General features: G+C 40.9%; 1 protein-coding gene across 3 annotated transcripts in view; it reads right to left on the bottom strand.

Moving 5' to 3' along the window:
• LOC125465021 (transcription factor HIVEP3) overlaps window positions 1–23796 on the bottom strand; it is a 365357-nt gene that overhangs the window by 20068 nt on the left and 321493 nt on the right. For all 3 annotated transcript variants that reach the window (XM_048558059.2, XM_059654309.1, XM_048558060.2), the window contains one exon: window positions 5807–5982. In XM_048558059.2, coding sequence (XP_048414016.1) covers window positions 5807–5982 — 176 coding nt within the window. The remainder of the gene's footprint in view (window positions 1–5806; window positions 5983–23796) is intronic.

The raw sequence follows: 23796 nt of genomic DNA, 5'->3' as shown, positions 1-23796 counted from the left end.
ACAAAATGCTGCAACAAATCCCCTCTTCAAGTTGCCCTGTTTTAAGTTCAACATCGCAAATATAATGAGGCTGATATGTGCAATTAGTGTCAGGATTTCGGTTTTAGCGTCAACATGTACTAGGCTCATGTAGAATCACATGACTCAATTAGTGTCATTTTGGAGCCACCTTTCCCACTTGCTTCCCACTCCCTATCTTGAGTCCTCACACTCGCTTCTGTTTCCCAAGCCCTCGCTCCCAGCAAGTATTTGGGAAAAGGAAGCAGATGGTGAGAATAAGCAGGAAAGGGAGAGCAAAGCAGGGATTGGGAAGGCTGGTGATTGGAAGGACTGACAAGTGGGAAATGCTCTGTGCAGAAATGAAGTAAAAAGAGTTTGCCCATGTCTCTAAACTTATTTTATTTTTAACACGGCTGTATTTATGAACACGGTATGTTTTATGGAGCAGTGGCCCACAAAGAACCCCAGGCATCTCTTTCCATGAGAGACACACAGTAGAGGGTATGATGTATTTCTCTGCAGACTAAGGTTCTGTGAGACAAACAACTGATTTTGCAACACTTGTAATAAGAAAACCTGATTTGCTCAAATGTTTCTTTTAAAGTTGTGTTTTTCAGGAACGTGGCCACCATAAGCAAAAGCAGCAGAACTAGGCCATTTGAGCAACTGAGCCTGTTCTGCCATTCGATCATGGCTGATATGTTTCCAAACCCCATTCTCCTGCTTTCTCCTTGTAACCCTTGATCGCCTTACCATCAAGAACCTAACTGTTTCTGTCTTAAATACAACAGTAAGCAAAGGATTATTGTACTTATCTTTCACGTGTAGTCATCACTGCATATCCTCAGGCCAACTATAGCACAGTTTAAGTACCAGTTTCGAAAAGTAATGAGATACAAGGTCATCGAACTGAAATGCTAACTGAATTCCTCCTTCCTGCCGATATTATTTTTAACACGTTCCCTTTTTATTTCAGGCAAGAGGATCATCCTAAGAACATATGGAGGAAAGAACAACCCTAACAGGCAGCTATGACAAGCCATCTCTCGACAATCCCTCTGACAAGGCCATCTTAATGACCAAAGTTGTCAAATTAGCACTCAATTTGAGCCTGTTCTTCTGCTGTAATTGTGGCCTTCAGCTCTTAAGAAACTTAATTTGAGACTGTCAGAACTAATTTACCTTGTGACCATGACCAGCGTTATGAAGGAAAAAAACTCTCATTCTGTATTTGCACTGAGTAAAAGCCAGTCTTTGTGCTGAACAATCATGTCAGTTTCCCCAGCCCAGCTTCAGGACAATAGGGAAAAGATGCAAGTGTGCTTTCCAGTGCTAAATTAGCCTTGCACTCTAAATCCTCCTGAAATGTAATTATGACCAATATTAAAAGAAAGAATGTGAATGCGGGAGACCTGAAATACAAAATTTCTACTTTTGCAACATAGCAAAGATATGAATTGTTTTAACACTGTACCAGCAATTTTAGAAGTTATTTACTCCAAATAAAATTACATTATAAAAGTGGATGTTTAAAATCTCAAAACCCTACCAAACGTATGAGCCAAATAATCGATATTTTCAGTCAATCTATTCAGACGCTCCTCTGAAGCAGGCAGGACTTGAACACAGCCCAAAAGGTAAAATTGCTATCATTACATCATGAATTATACTTATTTCCTAATCAACCTGTTCAGAGAAGTTATTACACCCTTTTGGAGCAGGTGGAACATGAGGTTTAAGCATTCCTGGTCCAAAGGTAGGGACATCACCACTATAGCACAAGAGTCCTACCATGAATTACACATTGTGTATAAAATATGAACCTCCAGTATTCATGTAGCTGATTGCTATCTTGAAATGCAGAACAAAACATAACACCAGTGATTCAATTTAAATCAATGTGACACTTTTTGTGAATGAAGTTACTCTTCAAAAGATGTTTTTAACCTCAGTCAAAATGTTTTAAAAATTATCAAATTTGTTTTTTTTTGCATTTAATGCAAGGAATTCGAAGTCATCCAACTGACACTTTTTTTTTGCAGTATTTGAGCAATCTTGACCTTCTGCTGCAACATTACGCTGTTTCATTCCACAAAGTGGCGACAAGAACTAACAGTTTCTTGGAGATCTTTGGTGGGTTCAATGTTTTATTTGTACCCTTTAAGGGTGCATATACAATGTGGTACTTCTGGTGATAATCTAAGAATTCTGATGGTTTTCATTCTATCACATGCTTCTTGAGACCAGGTCCATGTTCTTATGGTGCATTTGGCCCTGGGTAAATTATTCAAGACACTCTCTCTTCTTCCATTCCTGCACCAGGTATTCACAAACACCAAATGCCCTTGCTGCCATCTCCTAATGCAAAGGCTTAGCAAATGTTATGGCTTTTAGCTTGAAACCAATCTTGCATCTTAAACCTTTTGCAGGAATGTCTATTTCCGTTCAGGGCTCATCTGAACCTGGTCTGTGTGGATGTGCCTAAAGCTCCAACCTATCTTCTTGGCAATGCATCCTATACCACCTGCTTGATTCCATGAGAGGGATAAAATGTACATCTCCAAGGATTGACGCTGACTCCAAATGCAAGTGAAGTATTTCTTAGCAGAACTGGGGGTTGACGTGTACATTGCCAAGTGTAGCCCTTGATGTTAATTTCCACACCAAAAAGATCTTGAGCTATTATATAACCCAGCCCAACGTATACACATGATCTACAGTGCTTATTGAGGAGGGGCCTTTTGCAATCACGTAGGTCTTCAGCACTGCACCCAACAGGCCAAATATCGAGTATGCCCCAGGGCCATTTGACTACCTCGGGAGGAAGGAGGCATGAGGTACATTACCAATGGAGTACTGTATGCATTTCCGAGAACAACACCTTAAGAAGGTCATACCTCAGACAAAATTAAGGTTTACCAAAATGATTCATGCATATCAACGGTTAGATAATGAGGAGAAATTACCCAAACCATGATTGCATTCTCTTGTAGTGAGAAGGTTAATGGGAGATTTGATCAGTCAAGTGAAGTAGATACAGTAAGAAACTATACCACTGTTTACAGATTCTAAGACCTGGAGTTACAGTCTGCAAATTAGAGCCATTTTGCCCGTAGTTTCACTGTTGAGTAGTATTGAACGTTGCATTGATCGTAAGACTCCTTTGAGCCAGCAATTTATGGCTGTAAACCTGCTCCTGAGTTTGGAACCAATAATCTAGGTAGGGCTACTTATTGCAGAACTAAGGGAGTGCCATGCTTTTAGAGATGCGGTCTTTTGGATGAGACGTTGAACCAAGGTCCTCTCAGTCCTTGGGGATGGATCCCAAATGATCCCATAGTGCAATGTAAAGAACAGACAAGTTCTCTGAAATCTCATCAATATTTTACCCCTCAACCAATATCACTAAAACATTATCACCACATTGCCATTTGAGAAACATTGCTGTGTGCAACTTGGATGCTGCTTTTCTGATATTACAAAACTCAAAAGCAATTGGAAATCTGAGAAGCACTTCTGGGATGTCCTGATGTCATGGAAGCTGCTATAATTAATACAAGTCTTCCTCTCTTTTCCTTCGTCACTAGAGCCACAACTGTGCAACTTGTTTGTTCAGCTTCTGACACATTATATATAGCAAAACACATTGACTGGTGGAAAAAACGTGGCAATGACACAATCATTTACAAACACAGGGAAAAATTCTCTGCAGCAACCAAGATAGAAGCCTGCGGTTAGGAGAGAGTTACACCAAACTAATAATTTCTGCTAATATCCGAGAATGCACAGGTCAACAGAAGCTGGCAGTACCCATGTGTGTACCACCCACATGACAGAGAGAACTGCCAAAGAAAATTATTTCTCTAGAAAGGGCAGGTGGGCCTCTCAGTTAACAAAACAGTACAAAATACCTTTTATTAGAACAGCAAGTACCTTCAGATTAAAGACCAAATTTCCTGAAACAGCTGTTTGGATTTTGCTTCCAGTCTGCTGAGTGTTCCAAAAAAGACCATCATCTGGAAACTTTTTATTTACTTTTCAAAATATGTTCCGATATTTTCAATCCATCGCTTTATGGCATGATACTGTTCCCCCTGTGACAGGCTAGCTATGCTCAATTCTCAGATTCAAAGCAACACCACTGGCACACCAGGAGGGAGTGGATCTGAGTTATAGGAACAGGAATCCCCAGTTAGCCCTCTTTCAGTGAAGGCATGGTTGTCCTGTATCTTAAATCAACTGAACTGCCTTAGGCTCTGGGATCAAAACCAGGGATGCCCAAGTCACTGCACAGGAGTTAGAATTATTTGAGAGGAGCAGCTGCTTGTCAGTAAGACACTGTGGACAGCACACTTGCCTCTGAGTCAGAAGGCTGCAGGTTCAAATCAGGCTAACACTCTGGTACAGCAGCAAGATGGTGCTGCATCATTTATTGTCCATTAGGATGGAACATTAAACTGAAGTCGGGACTGCCACCTCAGGCGGATGAATACAGGAAGCTATTTTGAAGAAGCATACCTTTGTCTTGACCGATGTTCATTCCCCAAACCATATCACGGATACAGGTTATCTGTTTATTAATACACAGCTCTTTACTGAACTCTGCTGTGGTCAAATTGGCTGCCACATTTCCCACATGACAACAGGGACTACACTTCAAAGCTACATCATTAGTTGTAAGCCGTTTTCAATATTTTGAATTTGAGAAAAGCACTGTACAAACGCAAGTCCTTTCTTTACAGAAATTCTCACTGACTGACTGTCCCTTAGGCTGTGCCTGTCTCATCTCCTCCAACCTCAGAAATGTATGCAGTTCCTTTCTGAAGGAGTTAATGGACAAACCTTCAACATCACATGCTCCACCAACATCCCTTAAATTAACCATCCCACATCTGCCAAACTGTTAGCTCAGGAGGCTGAGGCAAAACAAATTATAATTAAGTAGTGTTGTGAATGATTTTGGTTGAATCCAATTTTGGATCACAGTGAGAAACAGCAGATAGATCCTACTGTTTAGTCCTCTTCCTTCGCATGTTCAAAACGATATAGGGGATGTAATCCTGGGCTGTGAAAGTTTCTTAATAATTTACAAAGTATGACCAGTTGAATTGCTTTTGCAGAAGGTCAGTACAGACACAATGGGCCTAATGGCCTCTTTCTGAGCTTTAACCATTCTGCTGTTCTATTATCAACCTGAATTTTGTTCTCACACATTTTCTTTACTTTCTAGCAAGACAGGGAAATCTCTGCACTCTTCAGTTCTAGCCTCTCATGCATTCTCAACTTCTAGCTAACTTGGGTCCTAACTTCTGGTATTCCCTCTCTAATCTGGTCTCTGTCTCTCAGCTCACATAAAATGCTCAAAAATACTTACTTCTTTTACTAAATGTTTGGATATCTGTCTTGAAATCCTTCTTTACATTGCTTGGAATAGTTTGAAGATGATGCTGTGACACTTTACCACATTAATTATGCCATAAATGCTAGTCCTCAGTTTTGCTGTGGTTCACAAACAACAAGCTTCCACTGAACCAACCTCCCATCTAGCCACTCTGCCATTTTCAGCATTTCTCTTTCCCCTATAGTAGTGGAGGTCAGATGCCTAAGCAGATGTAGACCAGGCCTAGGCCTCAGTGCCATGTATGACAGGGTTTCCCATCAGCTGTTCCCATAGTGATGATCACCAAGGATCAGGCATGTTGTGGCATCTCTCAGGGCTTGGCTTTGGAGAGGTATGGAAATGGGCAGAGGGTATGGGGTGTGACCGCAAACTTTGAGGCGCAAGAAAGAGAAAAGACTTTCTCACCTTTGGTTTTGAACGCAAAATTACAATAGTTGCAGACGTATGGTCGGAGGTCTGTGTGTGTACGAATGTGTTTCTTCAGCATGCTGGGTTTCTTACAGCGAATCCCACATTCCTCGCACACATACTTTCCCCTTCCTCGCCCTCGCACATAAACATAATCTTCATTAGACTTAAACCTACAAAAACAATAAACAAAATAACAGTTAATGAATCTTCCTAAAAAAACTCAAATAAAAATGCCAAGTGGCAGTCCATGAGAGGGATGGGGCGGAGACAGAGCAGGAGGCAGGGGAAGGAAAAAAAACAGGCTCACATTGTAGGCTTAGAATCTTCAGGAAGTGTCACTAGACCAAGGGTGACAATAGTTAAAGGAAGGCTGTGGTGGACCTTAATGAACATTTAATGTAAATGTGTTAGAACTTCTGTTATAAAAATAGTAAGGTGCTAAGGACCCAGGCTTGAATTATACTGGCTGTACACTGGGCAGGCTGTTCAGTTCATTTAAAAAGAGAAATCAAAGCTGCACTTGAAGCCAATACAAGACTAATGTCCAATGTAATCTCTGGCAGGACTTTCCCTCCTCTTGAAGGAACAACACTAGTGTTAAGGAAGACTTACATTTACATAGTGCTTTTTGTGACAACTGGATGGCTCAAACTTTACAATCATTGGCATAGTTTGAAGTGTAGTCACTGATCTAAAAGAAATGACAATTTTCACACTGTGAACTCCCACAAAATATGTAACAACAGTAAAATTATCAGTTTTGGCGCTTGCAGTTGAGGGTTAAATGAGTCAGAGATAAATTCTTCTGCTTTTCTTCAAAACCGTGCTACAGGATCTTGTTCAACTTAGTAGATCAGGTGGAGCAGGCCTCGGTCACATCCAAGATTGTCTTCCACACAAAAGAAAGGATTTAATTTCAAACGTCTATCACCTTTGAGTGAAGAAATGGTTCCTACTTTCAATCATGAAAGACTCTGGATCTTACTTTCAGATTAAATCTTCTGGTTTTAGGTCCCCAAAGCAGCGAAAAAAAACAAACAAACAAACAAACAATCATTTTGCTCTATCTGCTCACAGATCCATTCCTCTAAATACCTTAAAAGCCTTAAATCAAATCAAACATTCATATTTTTCCATTTTAAGGTGCACACTTGCCTCAGAGAAACGGGTACATGCTCCTTATTGGTCTTTCCTGGTATTAGCATGTCATCTAGGCAAATTGATCCTGACAATATAGACAAAGCAAAGGTTGACCCTCCCCCGATAACTAAAAATGAAGCACCTAGAGACGATCGGTTCAATATATAATCTGTTAAAAGTAGTGTGAACAGTGGAATAACCTGCCTCTCACACCCCACATTTGTTTATAATGGAGTGGTTAAATGAAATAAACTCCTGACAGTCACTCTATAAGCAACAAGTAACAATTTATTTATTTTGCCCTCACAGTGAGCATATTAACTGAACTATTAACCAAACTCCACTAGCCTCTTTGAACTTCCATTTATTCAAGTTTACAACATTTAGAAAATACTATATTTCATCATGCTGAGGCCCAAAGAGCAGGACCTCTCATTTGTCTGCACTGAAATACATTTGTCAAAGCATTTCCATTCAATCTATTCATTAATCTCTTAGTCTAATGCTCCCATTTATACCAATTAGTGTTGTCGTTCTGTGCTGCCTACAAATATGAACATGTAGCTTTCTATCCCATCAGTAAAATGGTTATAAACATGGTGAGTCATTGTAACCCTAACACAGATCCTTGTGGAACATTGAGTCATGTTGAGCTGTTTAGCGCACCTGCCCATTATCACTTCTGTCTCCTCCCAATTAGCTAACTTCCTAAATTTGTCAACAATTTGTCCATACTGCCAAAAGTGAACATGATCGCCACAACCCACACCAACACCCAGTCCACAAACTCTCACACACACCTCTCATCCCACACTTAACAGCCAGGCATGCCTCAGATGAAAACACACAGAATTACTGTTCCTGAGCTCCACGCTATCTAGTAGGACATAAATCTTTCGAAAAGAATCCAAGTGACTGAAACCCACTGTGGTTGGAATGGGAGTGTGCTGGATGATGGGATTTGGTGCAATGACCACTTAACCCATCCTTAAGCGTTTTAAGTGACATTAACCACTGCACAGGGGTAGCGCATGCCATTGATTTAACAACCCTTGAACTAAAACACCAGGCACTAAATCACCCTGTGATTTAGGTGTTGAAAATGGCATGACCCTGGTGAAAATAATGGGCTCTCCAGCAGCTTGGTTGAATTATGTTTGGCTGGACGCAAAGCCCAGATGCCAACTTTCTCTTCAGAGTCTATTTTGATGTTATTCATCTCATAAACTTTTATGAGTCCCTGCAAAAGAAAGTGTTTCCTCTGATTTTGCTTTCCTGCTGGCACCACAACATAGACCCACACACTGGATGACAAGAGAGAGCCATATTATTGACACATTTCTCCCCGACCCCATCTCTAAGAATATCAGCTGGTGAGGGAGGGGTTTAACTAAACCTGGCACTCTCTACTCAAACGGTTATAATGCAAACAGAAGCACTGCCTGCGAAACTACTGAATACTTCCCCAGAAACATTTCCCTTTCTGTTTGGGCTTTGAGCCAGTCTTTGGTATAACCGTAAGTACCAAATTCTTTCTTGAATGAGATCTTACTGCTCACAAGGGTAACAGATGCAACTGTGAAGCTATTTTTTCTCAGGTTGCAGTTCTAATATTTTCATATCATTTGCATCAGGCAAACAAATGCCATGACACAAGGTTCTTTATTTAAGCTCTGGATTGCACAAAGGGGGTTTACAGTACGGCACACCATCTGTATCAGTGCTCTGCTTTTGAGTCAGCAAATTATATATGCATCGGCAGACAGTGACTGGTTTAACTGGCAACAGAGTGAGCATTGTCGTCATCTCTAAGTGTTTTCACCATACTTCGCCCTGAACTGTTTTGTCAGGGGCTCCTGACCTCTGTGAATGAGGAATTTTTGAGCAGAGAAATATTTTTTCCCTATTTATTTATGGGATGCAGCCTTGGCTGGCAAGGCATAGATTTATTAGCCATCCCTAAATTGCCCCTAAAAGGTGGTGGTGATGATCTGCCTTCTTGAACCATGGCAGTCCATGTGGCATGGGTACACAGAGTGCTAGTAGGGAGGGGATTTCTGAATTTTACTTCATAAGTGACAGTGAAGGGACTGCAATGTAGTCCTGAGTCAAGGTGATGTGTGAATTAATTGGAGGGTAACTCGCAGGCAGTAGTGTTTCTATGGGTGTGTCCTCCTCAATGATGGGCGTTGTGGGTTTGCCTGGAGATTACGTGTCTGGAGTATTTACATATTTTATGGGAGGGGGAGAGGCGGGCTGCTGGACGGTGTGACTGAATAACATTTTCCTTACTTACACAATCTCAAATTTATCCGTTTTGTTTCCCAACTGTCCCTTTTACTTCCTGAAAATGTCAACACACAATCCACAGATGCTTAAAGCCTTGCTCTACTTTGCCAGCTATTCACAACAGGAGTCCATGCAAACCGTCAGTAAATCCAGAAATCACTGACCTACTTAGAGCAAGTCAGCTTCAGCAATTGAACTGGGAAAGTGGAGGGGGTAACTTATTTATTTGTTTCAATCCCCCCAACCTTCAGGGTGATGGACAGTTTCAGAGGGTCACCTTCTGATCCAAACACTGTTAAACAGGAAGCACAAACTATCATTTGCAGTGAGTAAGGCAATCAGACCAAAAAAAGATGTTATTTAGCACAGTATGATGCCGCAAACAGTAATGAAGTGGAAGACCAAATCAGTCAGCTGAGCTAGAACAAGTTTATTCACTTCTCAAAAAAAAACACCATCTGAATAGTTGGAAGGAGAATGAGGCCACTTTAAGGGTCATTGAAAGAATGGGACACCACCCTCCCCACCCCCCACAGCTGATTAATTCTGGAGTGTTATTCAAGGATCAGAGTCTACTCTGAAGCCTAAAGATACTTAGAGGGTAGATAACCACAAACTGACACCACTAGCAGACAAAACAAAGGGGAGGTAGACAAATGAGAAGCTGAAAGCCAGGCAGCATCTGGAGAAAAGGAGCAATCAGCATTCCGTGTATTACCCTTCTTCCAGACTCTAAAGAGCTGAAAGGCTGAAGAGATCATAGCAGTGTGGCAGTGAGAAAGGGACTCACTGAGTTCATGTCTGAGGGAGGCAGAGAACATCTTCAAAGTGGGCATCCTTTGAAGAGGCTTTGCAGTAGTAAAAGTTGAGGTGGGAAGAACACAACAAGCCAAGCAGCATCTGGAGGAAAGGAGCAGTCAACATTTTGGCTATCAGTCTTCTTCAGGGCTCAGAGTTTTCTATGCCAAATTTCTATAGCATGAGGTCACACAAGAACACAACTATCATGTTATAGGAGTACTACCTGTATGTACAGCTCCTCTCTACAACAGAGTGGCTAGATGAAGAAAAATCTCCTTTGTGTCTAGAACTGCCTTGACACTCACCTCTTTGAAAAGAAAGATTTTCTTTTTATTTTTCAATTCCTACAGGGAAGCAAGGGGGAGATGTGTGGAGAAGGTAATGTGAATGACTAAATGTCACACCATTCTGCCAATATGCAGATTGCTGTACCACTGCACTATCTCCATAAACAATGCTAACTGACTGACATTCACCTAAAGTAAATTTTCAGTGCAATCCCCATTAAGTACATGTCTGGACTATCGTCTCAAAACCAATTAAACTTACACCAATGACTAAACATTCTGCACCTCAAAATGCTAATTTGGCAACAGAGTTCCACACTTGACTAGTTTCAAGTGTGGATCTCAAGTTCATTAGCTGCAGACTGTGTTACAAACAATCTTTAATAATATGCATGCTCAGGGCTACAATTTTCTTCACTGTACTGTACTATCGCCAACATTACAGCAATGTTTCATCCTGATTATGTGCTTATAGTCTTTATTCCAATTTAATATCAACCTCCCTCCCCTGCAGACTCTGAATCAATGTGAGAACATGGACAGATATTTTTTGGGGTGTGGTCTGTGGTGGCAGTGGTCTCTCAGCACTATTAGAAAATGCAAACTGTTCTCATTTTCAACATTTGCTGTACAAAGTCCCACAGACACCTGTAATGGCTGCAAGCAATCATGCAAATAAAAAGGTTCAACTCTCAAGTATTGTTATCAGGTTTCATGTCGGATGTCATCTCTGTGATATGAGCTTCAGAAAGTTTGTTGTGGTATGTTGTCTGTTTGGCTATCCACATGAAAAAGTTGTATGTTGTTGCAAGTGACATTATGTAAGTAACCCTTTATATGTAATGATGTCCATTGCTCACAATATATGGTCCTCCGTACTGGGTGACCAAACACAGGTAAGATGATCGTTTGGCTTAATACCTCCCATTCCCACTTGGACCTCTCTGTTCTTGACCTCCTCCATTGTCCCGCACTCAATTAGGAGTTTAATAACTTTACATCTTGACTGTATGGTCATGATTGTGCAGCTGTCACTTATACATCTTTTAGGTTCAATTTTAGTTTATTCTTTTGTCCCACATACTGCCTTTTTTTCCTCATTCAATAATCTCTATTGTTATTTAATCATTTCTGTTCTTCACTCTATTACATGCTTTCCTCTGTGTTCTTTTCTTCTCACCCTGTCTTTTCTCGATCTCTGGACTTATAAAAATAATTTAACTTCTAATTTTTTGAGTTCTGATCCAAATTATTGGCCTATAAGGCTAATTCTGTTTCCTTCTCCACAGATGCTGCTTTACTGGCAGAGTATTTCCACTATTTCTGTTTTATTACAGATTTCCAGTATCTGGGTCAGAAATAATTGTGCTCACCTTACACAAGGGTAATTAAAAAGGAGTGTGAACAGAATTGGAGAGAGTGAACTGGGAAAGGAGTTTAGTCGAAAACAGTGATGAACAATGTCAAGCATTTAAGAAAATAGCTCATGTCCAAGCAAAGATATATCTCAGTGAGGAAGGAGGATTCTGAAAAGGGGATAAACCAACCATAGTTAAACAAGGAAGTTAATGATAGCATCAAATTGAAAGAGAAAACATACCATTAATCTTTTCTATATTGTAAGCCAGAGATTTTAGCAAGTTTATTTGAAAAAAAACCCGAAAGAAGGCTAAAAACAATAGAAAGAAAAGAGAGAGAAAATAAACTTTGAGGGTAAACTAGCAAGCAGCATTAAAATGGACAGGAAAAACTTCTTAGAAAGCAAGTTATAGGCCAAAGTCAACATGGGCTCCTTACAGAATAAGTGTGGAGAAATAACAACAATAGTGGAGGTGAATAAATACTTTGCATCAGTCTTCATGGTAGGAGGCACTAACAGCATTCCAAAAACACCAAATAATCAACAGATAAAAAAGGAGAAGAAAAGACTAAATACAATAACTATCACTGGAGATTAAGTACCATGGAAAATAAAGGGGCTGAAGGCTGATAAGACTCCTTGGCTTGATGTTAAAATTCTTTGAGAGACTAACAAGCAGGATAGGTAATAGGAACCAGTAGATGTAAAATATTTGGAATTCCAAAAGGTGTTTGATAAGGTACTGCATAGAAGGTTACTTAACCAGATAAGAACATTTTTTTTTAGATAATATATTATCATGAACAGTTGATTGCACAAACATTAGAAGACAGTGTTGGGATAAGGGGGCATTTTCAGGATAGCAATCTGTAACTCAATGTCACAGGTTTCAGTGTTGGGGCCACAATTCTTTACAATATTTATTGATGATGTAGATGAGCGAAGTGAGTATACCATCGCCAGGTTTACAAACGACACAGAAGCAGGCAGAAAGGCAAGTGGTGAGGGTGACACAATCTGTGGAGAGATGTAAACATGTTAAGCAACTGGGCAAAAAAAAGTTACAGATGGAACATAAAGTGGGAGAAGTGTGAGGTTATACACTTTGGCACGACGGATAGAGAAGCTGATTGGGGGGTGGTGGGTGCAACACTACAGAAAGCTGCAGCATAGAGGTATTGGGGGTGGGATCTTTGCATTCACCACCAAACCTAGTATACAAGCTCAGCAGGAAAGACCAATGGGATGTTGACCTTCAGCTCAAGGAGAACGGAGTGTAAAAACTGGGCACGTCTTACTAAAATTATGTAAAGCATTCAAGTTAGACCATACCTAGAATACAGTGAACAGTTCAGCCTCCTTATCTAAGGAAAGATATACTAACATTGGGTGCAGTCCAGAGAAGGTACACTGGGTTGATCCTGTGAATGGAGGGAATTTCCCATCAGGACAGACAGAGTAGGTTGGGGCTGGACTCATTAAAATATACGTGCCACACATCGACTTCCAGTACCACAAGCTACTGTCGTGCTCGGACCTCAGAGGTTTGCACAATGGCAGAAAAGGGGAGAGGGAACATTACTCACCCCACGTCCACATAAAGGTGTTCCACAGCAGAATAGCAAACAGACAACCAAAGGGGCAACTCTAACCAAATTTACCAAGTGTGAACACTGTCCAATACTGCATTCACCAAATTCAGCAAAAACGTAGACCGGTTTAGATGTAAAGCAATGCTTCACCTGATCCTGTTAGGGAATCTGTGGGTGGTCTGGGTTAAAATTGCCCCCAGTGTCAAATCCCTAATGTTAAAACAAGATGATCACAGTCAACAAGTTTAATAGATTCTTATTTTTAAAGCAGTGCTAACTTACATATATCCTACCTATACTGTGGTAGATAGATAAAGAGTTGTATTTAGGAAATGCAGATTTATTTTGCAGATATTTTATTGCCTTTTGGCTTTGCATCTTTATTTTATTGCCTTTTGGCTTTGCATCTTCCAACAATGAAAGTTGGTCGGAAGGATTCTGTAACTACTCTTTTCCCCATCCGTCACACTGAAATTGCTAAATGGTGTGGGCATATTCTTCTGTATCAAGGCATCATGATGTCGAGGATTGCTAGCCCTATCACTTCTTACAAATTCCTAACCTGATAATGTTACTTCATATTAGGGTTTTAGCAAAAAACAGTAGAGCTGGCTCTCACACTGCCACAGGCAACATGCTTCGATCATTCAGCATCAGTGTCAAAAACACATCTGGTAAAGTTTACAAAAGGTCTTGATGAACCAAACAAATTGCAGGTTAAAATGCTGTATTAACGGCGGCACGGTGGGTCAGTGGTGAGCACTGCAGCCTCACAGCGCCAGGGACCCAGGTTCGATTCCAGTCTCGAGCAACTGTCTGCGTGGAGTTTGCACATTCCCCCCGCGTCTGCGTGGGTTTCCTCCCACAGTCCAAAGATGTGCAGGTTAGGTGGATTGGCCATGCTAAATTGCCCGTAGTGTTCATGGTTGTGTGTGGGTTATAGGGGGATGGGTCTGGGTGGGATGCTACAAGGGGCAGTGTGGACTTGTTGGGCTGAAGGGCCTGTTTCCAAACTGTACGGAATCTAATCTAAACCTGTATTTTCGACTGCTATCTAAATTGGCATTTCAAGTCTGAGGAAGAGGAGTATGTGATATTGTAATTCCAAAACATTTACTGTACATATTAACAATTAAAGCCATACAAGATTAGTCGCACACAAAGAGGGAACATAAGGAGTAGGAGGCAGCAACCCAATCATCCCAAGCTAACTCTACTGTTTAGTTATTTACAGCTGAACGATATGTTAGCTCAATTATCTACAATAACCTCATGTCCCTTGATATTTTTTAGAAACAAAAATAAACACACACAGTCTTGTCAGCTTCAAATATAGGAGCAATTGAAACTTTTTTTGTGTGGGGGGCGGGGGGGGGGGGGGGGGGGGGAGTATTCCACGTTTTGACTGTCCTCCGAAAACTCTACCCATGCAATGGTCGTCATCTTTACTTCATTGTGACATGGATGAAGGAAGTTCTTGCTTATTGTGCACAGTTGCAAAATTAACCTGAAAAAATTCTTCATTCACCTGTGCAGTGTAAAATGCAATCTAATCTCAGGTTGGAGATGAAATAGCAGCTCAAAGGATTGAGAAATCATACAACAAAAACTTCTCCATAACTGGCATTGGTTCAGGAATTCCCAGGCCCAATTAGCCAAGTGCTGTAAATAGTAGCATAGCAGACAAAATGGTGCTAGATACATTAGAGTCTGCAGTCACAGCAAAGTGGCAGCAACTTGGTGCTGAAGATTTGCAACAATTATTGAATGGAAAATTGGAACTTGCTGCATTATACTCCGGAGTTGTCTTTGAATACAAAAGTCAGATTACACATGAAAAAAAAATCTGATAGTTATTCTCGAATATAACAACTTTGAGTAGTAACAGCCATCTTTTGATTATGGTCAGGCTGAGAATTAGTCTTCATATACATAGCCAATGTAGGGGAATTGCAATGGTTGACAAGGCTACCAGCCTGGAAAACAAAGTGTGTACATTGAAATAATAATAATGATAATAATAATAATAATAATAATATCAAAAAAAGACTTCTAAGGTGCTAAACTGCCAAGAAATAAAATGCAGCTCATGGAGAGAAGTTGTAGGTTTTAGTACCTTAGACTGTTGTACTCTGAATCAGAGGATCATGAATTCCAGCCCCAGTCCATTCACATTACATAGGGCCAGCACTCTCCAAAGCTTGTTCTTGTGATGCCTCAGCAAGATCTAAGAGAGCAGAAGCCCATCAAGGATAATGCACAGTTGTTGTAACTTGGTCAGAGTCCACAACAGCCATTGCTGCCTCAGATTAGAACCAATATTTCAGTTTGCAATGAGACAAATGCACACCCTCACTTTAGGATACCTGATCTTGGCTATCTTTTGGATGTGATGCTAAATTGAGACACTGTCAGCCAGACAGAGGTTTGTCAGGCTATTGATTCTTATGGTACTCAGATCAGCAGCTCTGTTTCACCATATTAGACTGTCATACATTACTGCATTGCAAAAGTACTTACTGGCATTGAACTGCTCTGAGACTTTTGAGTTAGAGAAACATGTGAGAAAAATCAAAAACTTTCACGTCATACTTATACATTTTGTGGCTTGATTCAACACAAAACAACCTCACAGTTAACAGTGAAAACTAAACCCAGACATGTTTTTCTCCAGATTAACTCCAGTTTGGCAGAAATAAAAATCATTGTCACAGTGTAAACTATCCAATTATAGAAGAATAATACATCTGTCACAAAGTATCATGACACTAAAAAGAATTTTTTAAAATTATATAGACAATCTGTATTTAGATGCCCCTTTTAACACAAAAGCAAAAGCCGCAAAGTGCTTTATGGAGATATAAGCATTGAGGCAAGTCCAGGGAAGGACAATTTTAAGTGCTACGACTAAAAGCTTAGGGCAAAGGAGTGAGCTTGAGAAGGGGGTGGCCTCCTCAAAGATGCAGGAGATGCATGGATTGGGGAGACAAAATCAGATCAGACCTCGGTGGCTAAATGCTGGGCATCCTGCAGCAACAGAAGAGGGGATTGTCAATTCCCAATTCCCAGCCAAGCAACAGTCAGATTAGTGGAAAGATAGTGATGGGATAGTGGATTTCTTGTTAGATAACACATACTTATAAGTTTTTAATTGCTTCAGCTAAAAGCAAGGAAAACTGGTTTGCATTTAGCTTATGTTTCAAAGTAGAGATGGAAGCATCAAGCATTAGAAGAAACCACTTGGCCCATTATGGCTGTGCAAGTTCTTTGCATCAATCCAACTGCTACTCCCACACACCTGCACTTGTCACATAATTCTGCAAGTTCTTTTTCAAATATTTACTTTTGCACATTACAGTTCCATGTTTGTTGTTTGAGGTAGTCAAATCTGGCAGCCAGTTTGGACACAGCAACATCCTACAAACAACAATGAGATGATTTACTTGATCAATCTGCTTTTGGTTCCTTTTGTTGAGTGAGGAGTGAGGTCAACATTCTTCTTCTTTGAATCATGCCACTCAGTGTGTAGCATCCACAATGGCAGGCAGACAATTGGGTTTTGGCTTTGTATCTCACTTAAATGACAGCACCTCCACTAGTAATGGCACCCCTCTGCACCATACTAGAGTGACAAACTTTATTTTCAGCCCAGAATTAAATATAAATAATCAACAAACCTGGTTGATACCAGTGTTTATATGCCACATGAACCTCCTCCCACCCTACTTCATCAGTATAATATTTGATTGCTGTTTTCAAGTGCTTCTCTCACTATACATTAGCTTCTTTCTTTCTCTCTCCCTCTCTCTCTCTCTCTCTCTCTCTCTCTCACTCCCCCACCCCAAACATACTATTCGCCTAAATCATTGTGTGTGGTAGCAAGTTGCACATTCTCATTCTCAGTGTTCCCTGTGTGAAGAAGTTTCTCAAATTCCTTATTGAATTTACTCCTGTTATATTTATGATCCCTATCTTTCGGCCTCCCTTACAAGTGAAAACATCAGCTCTGTGTCAACTTTATGAAACCCCATTCACTGGGGAGGCAAATGGAATAGGGGATTACCAAGTCCCGATCTTATAAATAGAAAGTTCTGGGGCAGCTGGCTAAGACAGCAGATTTAAGAAATAGCAAGGCTTCGAATAGATTTAATCATAAGACAATTTTAAAATGTAGAACTGGGTGAAATCTCCAACAAATCATCTCTCAGCCTACACTTATCAAACTATACGAGCTCCAACCTGATGAATCTTTCCTGGTGCTATACTGATCCGTGATCCATTGGGCTGGCAGCAGCGTACAGCCCATATAATGCTCGGAGTCCTTATCACTCATCACAAGTTGACATTTTCTGAAGAATTTATTTGAAATTTCAAAAATTCTAATGCCATTTGTACATTTCCAAATGGAAGAGTTTTATTTTTAAATCACGCTTCTAAAAATAAAATCAGGCCTCAGGGCCTCGGCACCCTTGAGAGTCTGGCAAGAGTGAAAATCTGATTTGTACTGGAGCCTGGTGTCCAGATTTTTATTATCAGACTACATTTGGAGTGTTAGAATTTTCTTATTCCGCTTCACTGAATCTGGAGAATTCAGCATAAAGAGAAAGGGTGACTATTGCTGCCCTTAGCACTGGCACAGACGTTTAATGTTGTTTAATTGGTGTGGCCTGTCACAGCCATATAGTGGATCTGCAGTGGCTGCTATTTCATCTGCTGGAGTGCAACGAAAAGGTTGCCAAAGCAGAAACTGTCTGACCTTCCACTTCGTATAGACGTGTAAAGAAAATAAATATATATGGCCATTCAGTCTATCATGCACATACTGGCTTTGTGACAGTGTTATCCAAATTAGTTCTACTCCGCTGCCCTGTAAATGGTTTTTCTTCGTGTATTTATCTTCATCACACGTGAAAGTCAAAAGTGACTCTGCTAGCGTAGCTCCTTCGGGAAGGCCATTATAGATCATAACGTTCTTCCAGGTGCTGTTTGAGCTCCAGTAGTTACATATTTATTTATTTTGTGGATTGAATAATTCATCTCAAGCTGTGACAGAAAAGCCCAAAATTTCAAACCCAAAGCTCAGCTTCATCTACTCTAGTGCAGCACTAAGGAAGCATCATATTGTTGGAAAACGATTAATTGATAAAATGGGGAATGGTGAGGAAGCTGTTATTTGTCCCACTGGGTCCACCTTGGCTCCAAGCTAAACCAATTCTCACTCCTCCATCCTTTCCCTCTCACTCTGCAAATTTCTAAGCCTGTTCCCTTCTGAAATCAACAACTGTCTGTATCTTCTCCATCCTTCTACATCATGCACCAAATTAAAAAGCCAAAAGCTTTGTTTGCACAGAAGAGAGAGAGAGAGACAGAGAGAGAGAGAGAGCGGGGAATGCCCCCAATGTTCTTCCCATGATTGACCTCCTGAACCAACACCACCAAGAGGAATCAATTGGTCAGTGCTGTTTTCTCTGCATAAATTGGTTATATGAGCAATAAACAGCAACCATAGTGGCTACGCTTGGAAAGAGATCAAATGACTTGGAATTATTATTGATATTTGCCTGATTTGTGTGAAGAAAAATAAATCAGAATAACCTCCTTCAGAAAGCAACACCATTTTTTGTGCTGTGTGTTTGGAAACATTAACCCACAGTCCACCCAGAGGGAAAAGCCAGTCTAAAAAAAAAGAATCCGCAAGACTTGGAAATGAATGTGTTGGTTGTACTCGAACTCCGTTTCAAGGGATACAAAATAGCTGGCCCAGTATGCTTCATTTTTTTTTCAGTTTTACTGGATTTTCCTTCCGGGCAGGTTAGGTCTTTTGTTCAGTACTGCATAAAACATTCACCTGAGCCTCTGTGCTTGCTCAGGGGGAGTCAAAAGGTCCATCAGCCACTGTTTTGAAGTGGTAATCAGAGATAATGGGAACTGCAGATGCTGGGGAATCCAAGATAACAACGTGTGAAGCTGGATGAACACAGCAGGCCAAGCAGCATCTCAGGAGCACAAAAGCTGATGTTTTGGGCCTGCTGTGTTCATCCAGCTTCACACTTTGTTATCACTGTTTTGAAGTTGAGTTGTTCGGGGGTGGAGTTTCTTCTCTGTCTCTGAGAGACTTGTAGTCGTACATGTCTAAGCACAGGATTGGCTTGGCTTGGCTTGACGAGTGCCCAGTGGTGTCTTGCACTGAACAACCACCGCTACTTCAAACCCATCCCACCCCTCCACTTGTGGCCAAAATCTGAACTCGCGGCAATGGCAGTAAGGTAGTCAATAAATCCAATAGAGAAAATCAGGAAAAGGAAATTCTTCACCAAGAGAATAGTGGAATCATGGAGCCTGTGACCAGGAACAGCTAAAATGAAGAGGAAGGTGGGAAAGCACACAAGAGTGAAAGATTATTATTGATGGAGTTTAAAAAAGGCATTGGGGTTGGGAAAAGATTTACATGAAACACACGCCAGCATAAAGTGACTAGTTTCTATTCTGCAAATACTTTAATATTTTGAATATAGAGTCTGTTGGAAAATCTGCTGATATGAAGCATGACCCTGGGGACTAATGGTGTCTGTGGAATTGGTTTTAACACAGAAGTCGCTCACTTCAGGAGAGAGGAGAAAACACAGGCAAAAATAAATCTATAAGCTCAACCTGTTTATTCCAATAAATACAGTAGTTTTAAGACCTGCTGCCTGATAGGCCTTTGGGAGTCACCACATGGTACGCCTGTAACTGTGGAATGCTTTTAAACAAACTCTCACTGTAAGCCCATCTGCTAGCAATCATTTGCTATCCAAAGACTACGCACTTTCAAGAAAAAAGTACTTACACTGCACACAACAAATTCAACATGGTCTTTAGAATAACAATCTTGCCAGCAATTAATACAAGGTTCCCTTGTGGAAGTGAGCTCAGTACTTTCATTCTGTGCTCCTTGATTACACCATGGCCCCAGCAGAACCCCCTCTTGATTACGCAAACTGTGAGCCAAAGGTCTGGATTTATGCATCCATTCTGAATGCCAAGTAAGTTACCAGATCTGCTTGATATTTGCTCCAGTTGGTACCAATTGGTACCCACCCAATTTGCTGAAACATTCTTGTACGCTTTTCAGAGAAAGAACTTGCATAAATAAAGAAGTGAAGGAAAGTTCTATTTGTGGCACTATTTGTAGCTGAATTGAGCTTTCTCCAGAGCTCCAGTCAATATCAATGCAATCCCTAGAATTGATTGTAGATTATTAACACATTGTTCTTTGTAAGATCCTTGCTATAGCTAATTTCTTTCATAACCTCAGACATTTCAAAGTCTTTTCTAATCCAGGTTTGAAGCATAGTTGCTGGTGTGATGTCGGAGACTTTGCTGCATGCTGGTTTCCAAACCTTCACCCTTTACCCCTTAGAAAGACGAGGGCAGCTGATGCAATGCGAAGACCATTCTTGCAAGTTCACCTTGAAGGCGTAGATTGTGCGGGTTTGGAATTCTACTGCCATTACTTCTTCACGTTAGAATCAAAATTCTGGAAATTCCCTGCCTAGCAGAATTATGGGACTGCCTACAGCATTTGGGCTCGAACAGTTCAACAAGACAGCTCCCCACGATCTTCAAGGCAATTAGGGATGGACAATAAATGCTGGCCCAACCAGCAAAGCCCACATTGTGAGAGTACAAAATGTTGTGAAAGGATCTTCTTACAGTGATGAGGTTTAAAAGATTATTTTCTGGCATGGTGTCTTAAACTTAATATAATGTCATGTAGCCTGTTCTGGAGTCTGCCTCACAACAATTCTGGGTGATTTCATTGTCAAAGATTAAAGTGGTTCAGACTGCTTCACTGGGAAGAACAAGCAAGGTGTCAACACTTGGAGAGATTGGCAGCAGCCTCTGCACTGACAATGGACAGACGGAGATGGACAGCAGCAATAGGCAGCAAGATGTTATAGCTCAATAACCAGAAACGCAGGTGAGGAGAATCACTAGGTCTGAAAAGGAGCTAAAACCAAGCTGCAAGATTCACATAGCATGCATTAGAGGGAGGAAAAAAAAACTTTACTGTGAAAAAGAATTTTGAGATTAAACGTACAAACTAAGGGAGAAGGGAAAACAAAACTGTAAACCTTTGGGAATTAAGAATCACCCTGGGCTGTTTCTGGAACAATTGAGTTTTTGAAGGACAAACTGTGTATTTATGAATTGTAATTTTGGTTATGCTAAAACAACACAGGGAATGTTCTGCTGTGGTTTAAAGTAAAAAATGGCTGAAAAAAAAATCTGTTACATGAAATGAGACTTGGGGATAAATATTGGCCAGGACAGAATATTAACTGCTCTTATTCAAATAATGCAATACAATATTTAACACTTGGCCAAGAGACTCTCACGGCCTTATCCAAAACACAGCATCTCCAATGGTGGAGCACCGCGTCAGTACAGGTTGTGTGTTCAAACACCTCCCGAGACATTTCTGAAATTCCTCACCATCTGAAATGCTTTATTGGGCTGCTCCATGCTGTCATCAAGCTTCTAATAGCTCTTCTAGGAAGAATGCAATTATAGTGAGGCTATTTTGACCTGTTTATTGACAGACTCAGATGTGCCTGGTGTCTCCACAATGGTGTTATACAGTGGACTATTTATAAACTACTCTCGGGATTACCCCGAGACAGATGATATTTATTCCATCTCTGACTTTACCACAGGGTAAAAACTAATTTGTAGTAAAATGTTTGCAGATGTGGGGAGCGTGCAACCATGAAGGTCTGAAGTGGATTATTTTCTGATGTTTAGGCTGGCTACAATTTCACCCTCAAATATGCTCCACGCCAAATGAACATTTCTGTTTCATCTGTTCCTCCTGCAGAGTAGAACAAGGTGAGTCACTCCAGGAGTGAAAAAGACCAAAAGGTGCTCACTGCAGCTTCCCATCTGATAGTGGCAGGAAGCCTGGCCTCTGCTCAGACAGCCACGTTAGGTGGTGGATTCCACACAAGGAAGCTTGGGCACGCCTTCCATCTTCTAGGTCACAACATATTGCTGTGCCATTGGTTAGGGCCACTCATGGCAGAGACACTCAATGACAAAAAGTCTCAGACTAAGTAAGCCAAATGGCCTCCTCATGGGCCATCAAGTTCTAGGAATGTCGGATAATTATCTGGATGCGTCATGCAATCTAGTGACATTGAATAGTTCAAAACACTTTGCTGAGCGAGTGGAAGTACTGAATGATTTCTAATGGGTAGAGAAGGATTCCTTTGGTATTTTTTACATTGAATCTGAAAGCAATCAAGGCCATTTGGTCCATTGTGCCCATGCTGACCTTTAATAAGAGCTTTCTAATTCATCTAATTCCACCCCCCCATAATATTCAAGCAGGGTAGCACAGTGGCTCACTGGTGGGCACTGCTGCCTCACAGCACCAGGGGCCCTGGTTCAATCCCAGCCTCGACCAACAGATGTGCGGGTTAGGTGGATTGGCCATACTAAATTGTTCATGGTGTCCAGGGAAGTGTAGGCTCGGTGGATTACCCATGCGAAATGCAGGGTTACAGGGATAGAGTAGGAGTGGGTCTGGGCCGGGGGGATGCTCTTTGGTGGGCTGGTGTGGACTCAGATCAGTGAAATGGCCTGCTTCCACACTGTACAAGTTCTTTGATCCTATTCACACAAATTTCCTTTCAAAAAGGTTATCCTGAACCTGCTTCCACCATCCTTTCAGACTGTCCATTCCAGATGATAACTCGCTATGTAAACTAAATTCACATCTCCCTCCCTGATTCTTTTGCCAATTTATAGCAAACTATTTTTCACATTTACTGACCAGTCTCCCCGCCCATCAATTTACAGTGATGTGCAAATGAAGCAAAGGTGATGCAAGAAAAGGTTTTTTCATTCAATGAGTAGTTAGGGCACGCAGCGTACAGCCTGGAAACGCGGTGGAGGCAGGTTCAAGTGAGGCATTCAAGATGGCATTGGATGAATATTTGGATAGAAATGTGTGCAGGAGTACTGGGAAAAGACAGGAGATTGGACCCCTAGCTCCAGCTTCCCCAATCTAATATAGCTGACACTTGCAACATCAAAGTCCCCTAAAACTCCAGCCAAAGAAAGCAAACTTATTGTAGATATTTTCTATCCAACTTTTCAGGAGATGTTATGACACAGCTCTGGAAAAGGTCGGACTTGAACCTGTGCCTCCTGGTTCAGAGGTAATGCTATTACCACTCTACCACAGCAGTCTCTAATGTAATTCATTACATTAGTAATGACTATGGAAATGCAGAGTGACAACTATTTTCTTGTGAATGCTTAAAAAGACTAACAAAAACAAAATGCTAGAAATAACCAGCATTTCAAGCAGCATCTCTGGAGAAACAAATAGAGTTAATGTAAATGGTGAAACTGTTCTGATGAAAGGTACAGACCTGAAATGCTTCCAGATCTGCTGAATATTTCCAATATTTTCCATCTTTATTTCAGATTTCTACCCCCTGCAGTGTTTTGTTTTTGTGTGTGTGT

Source organism: Stegostoma tigrinum, chromosome 24 (assembly GCF_030684315.1).
Source record: "Stegostoma tigrinum isolate sSteTig4 chromosome 24, sSteTig4.hap1, whole genome shotgun sequence".
NCBI classification, from domain to species: Eukaryota; Metazoa; Chordata; class Chondrichthyes; order Orectolobiformes; family Stegostomatidae; genus Stegostoma; species Stegostoma tigrinum.
Note: the sequence above shows the minus strand (reverse complement) of the source record. Positions and strands in the feature narration are given on the sequence as shown.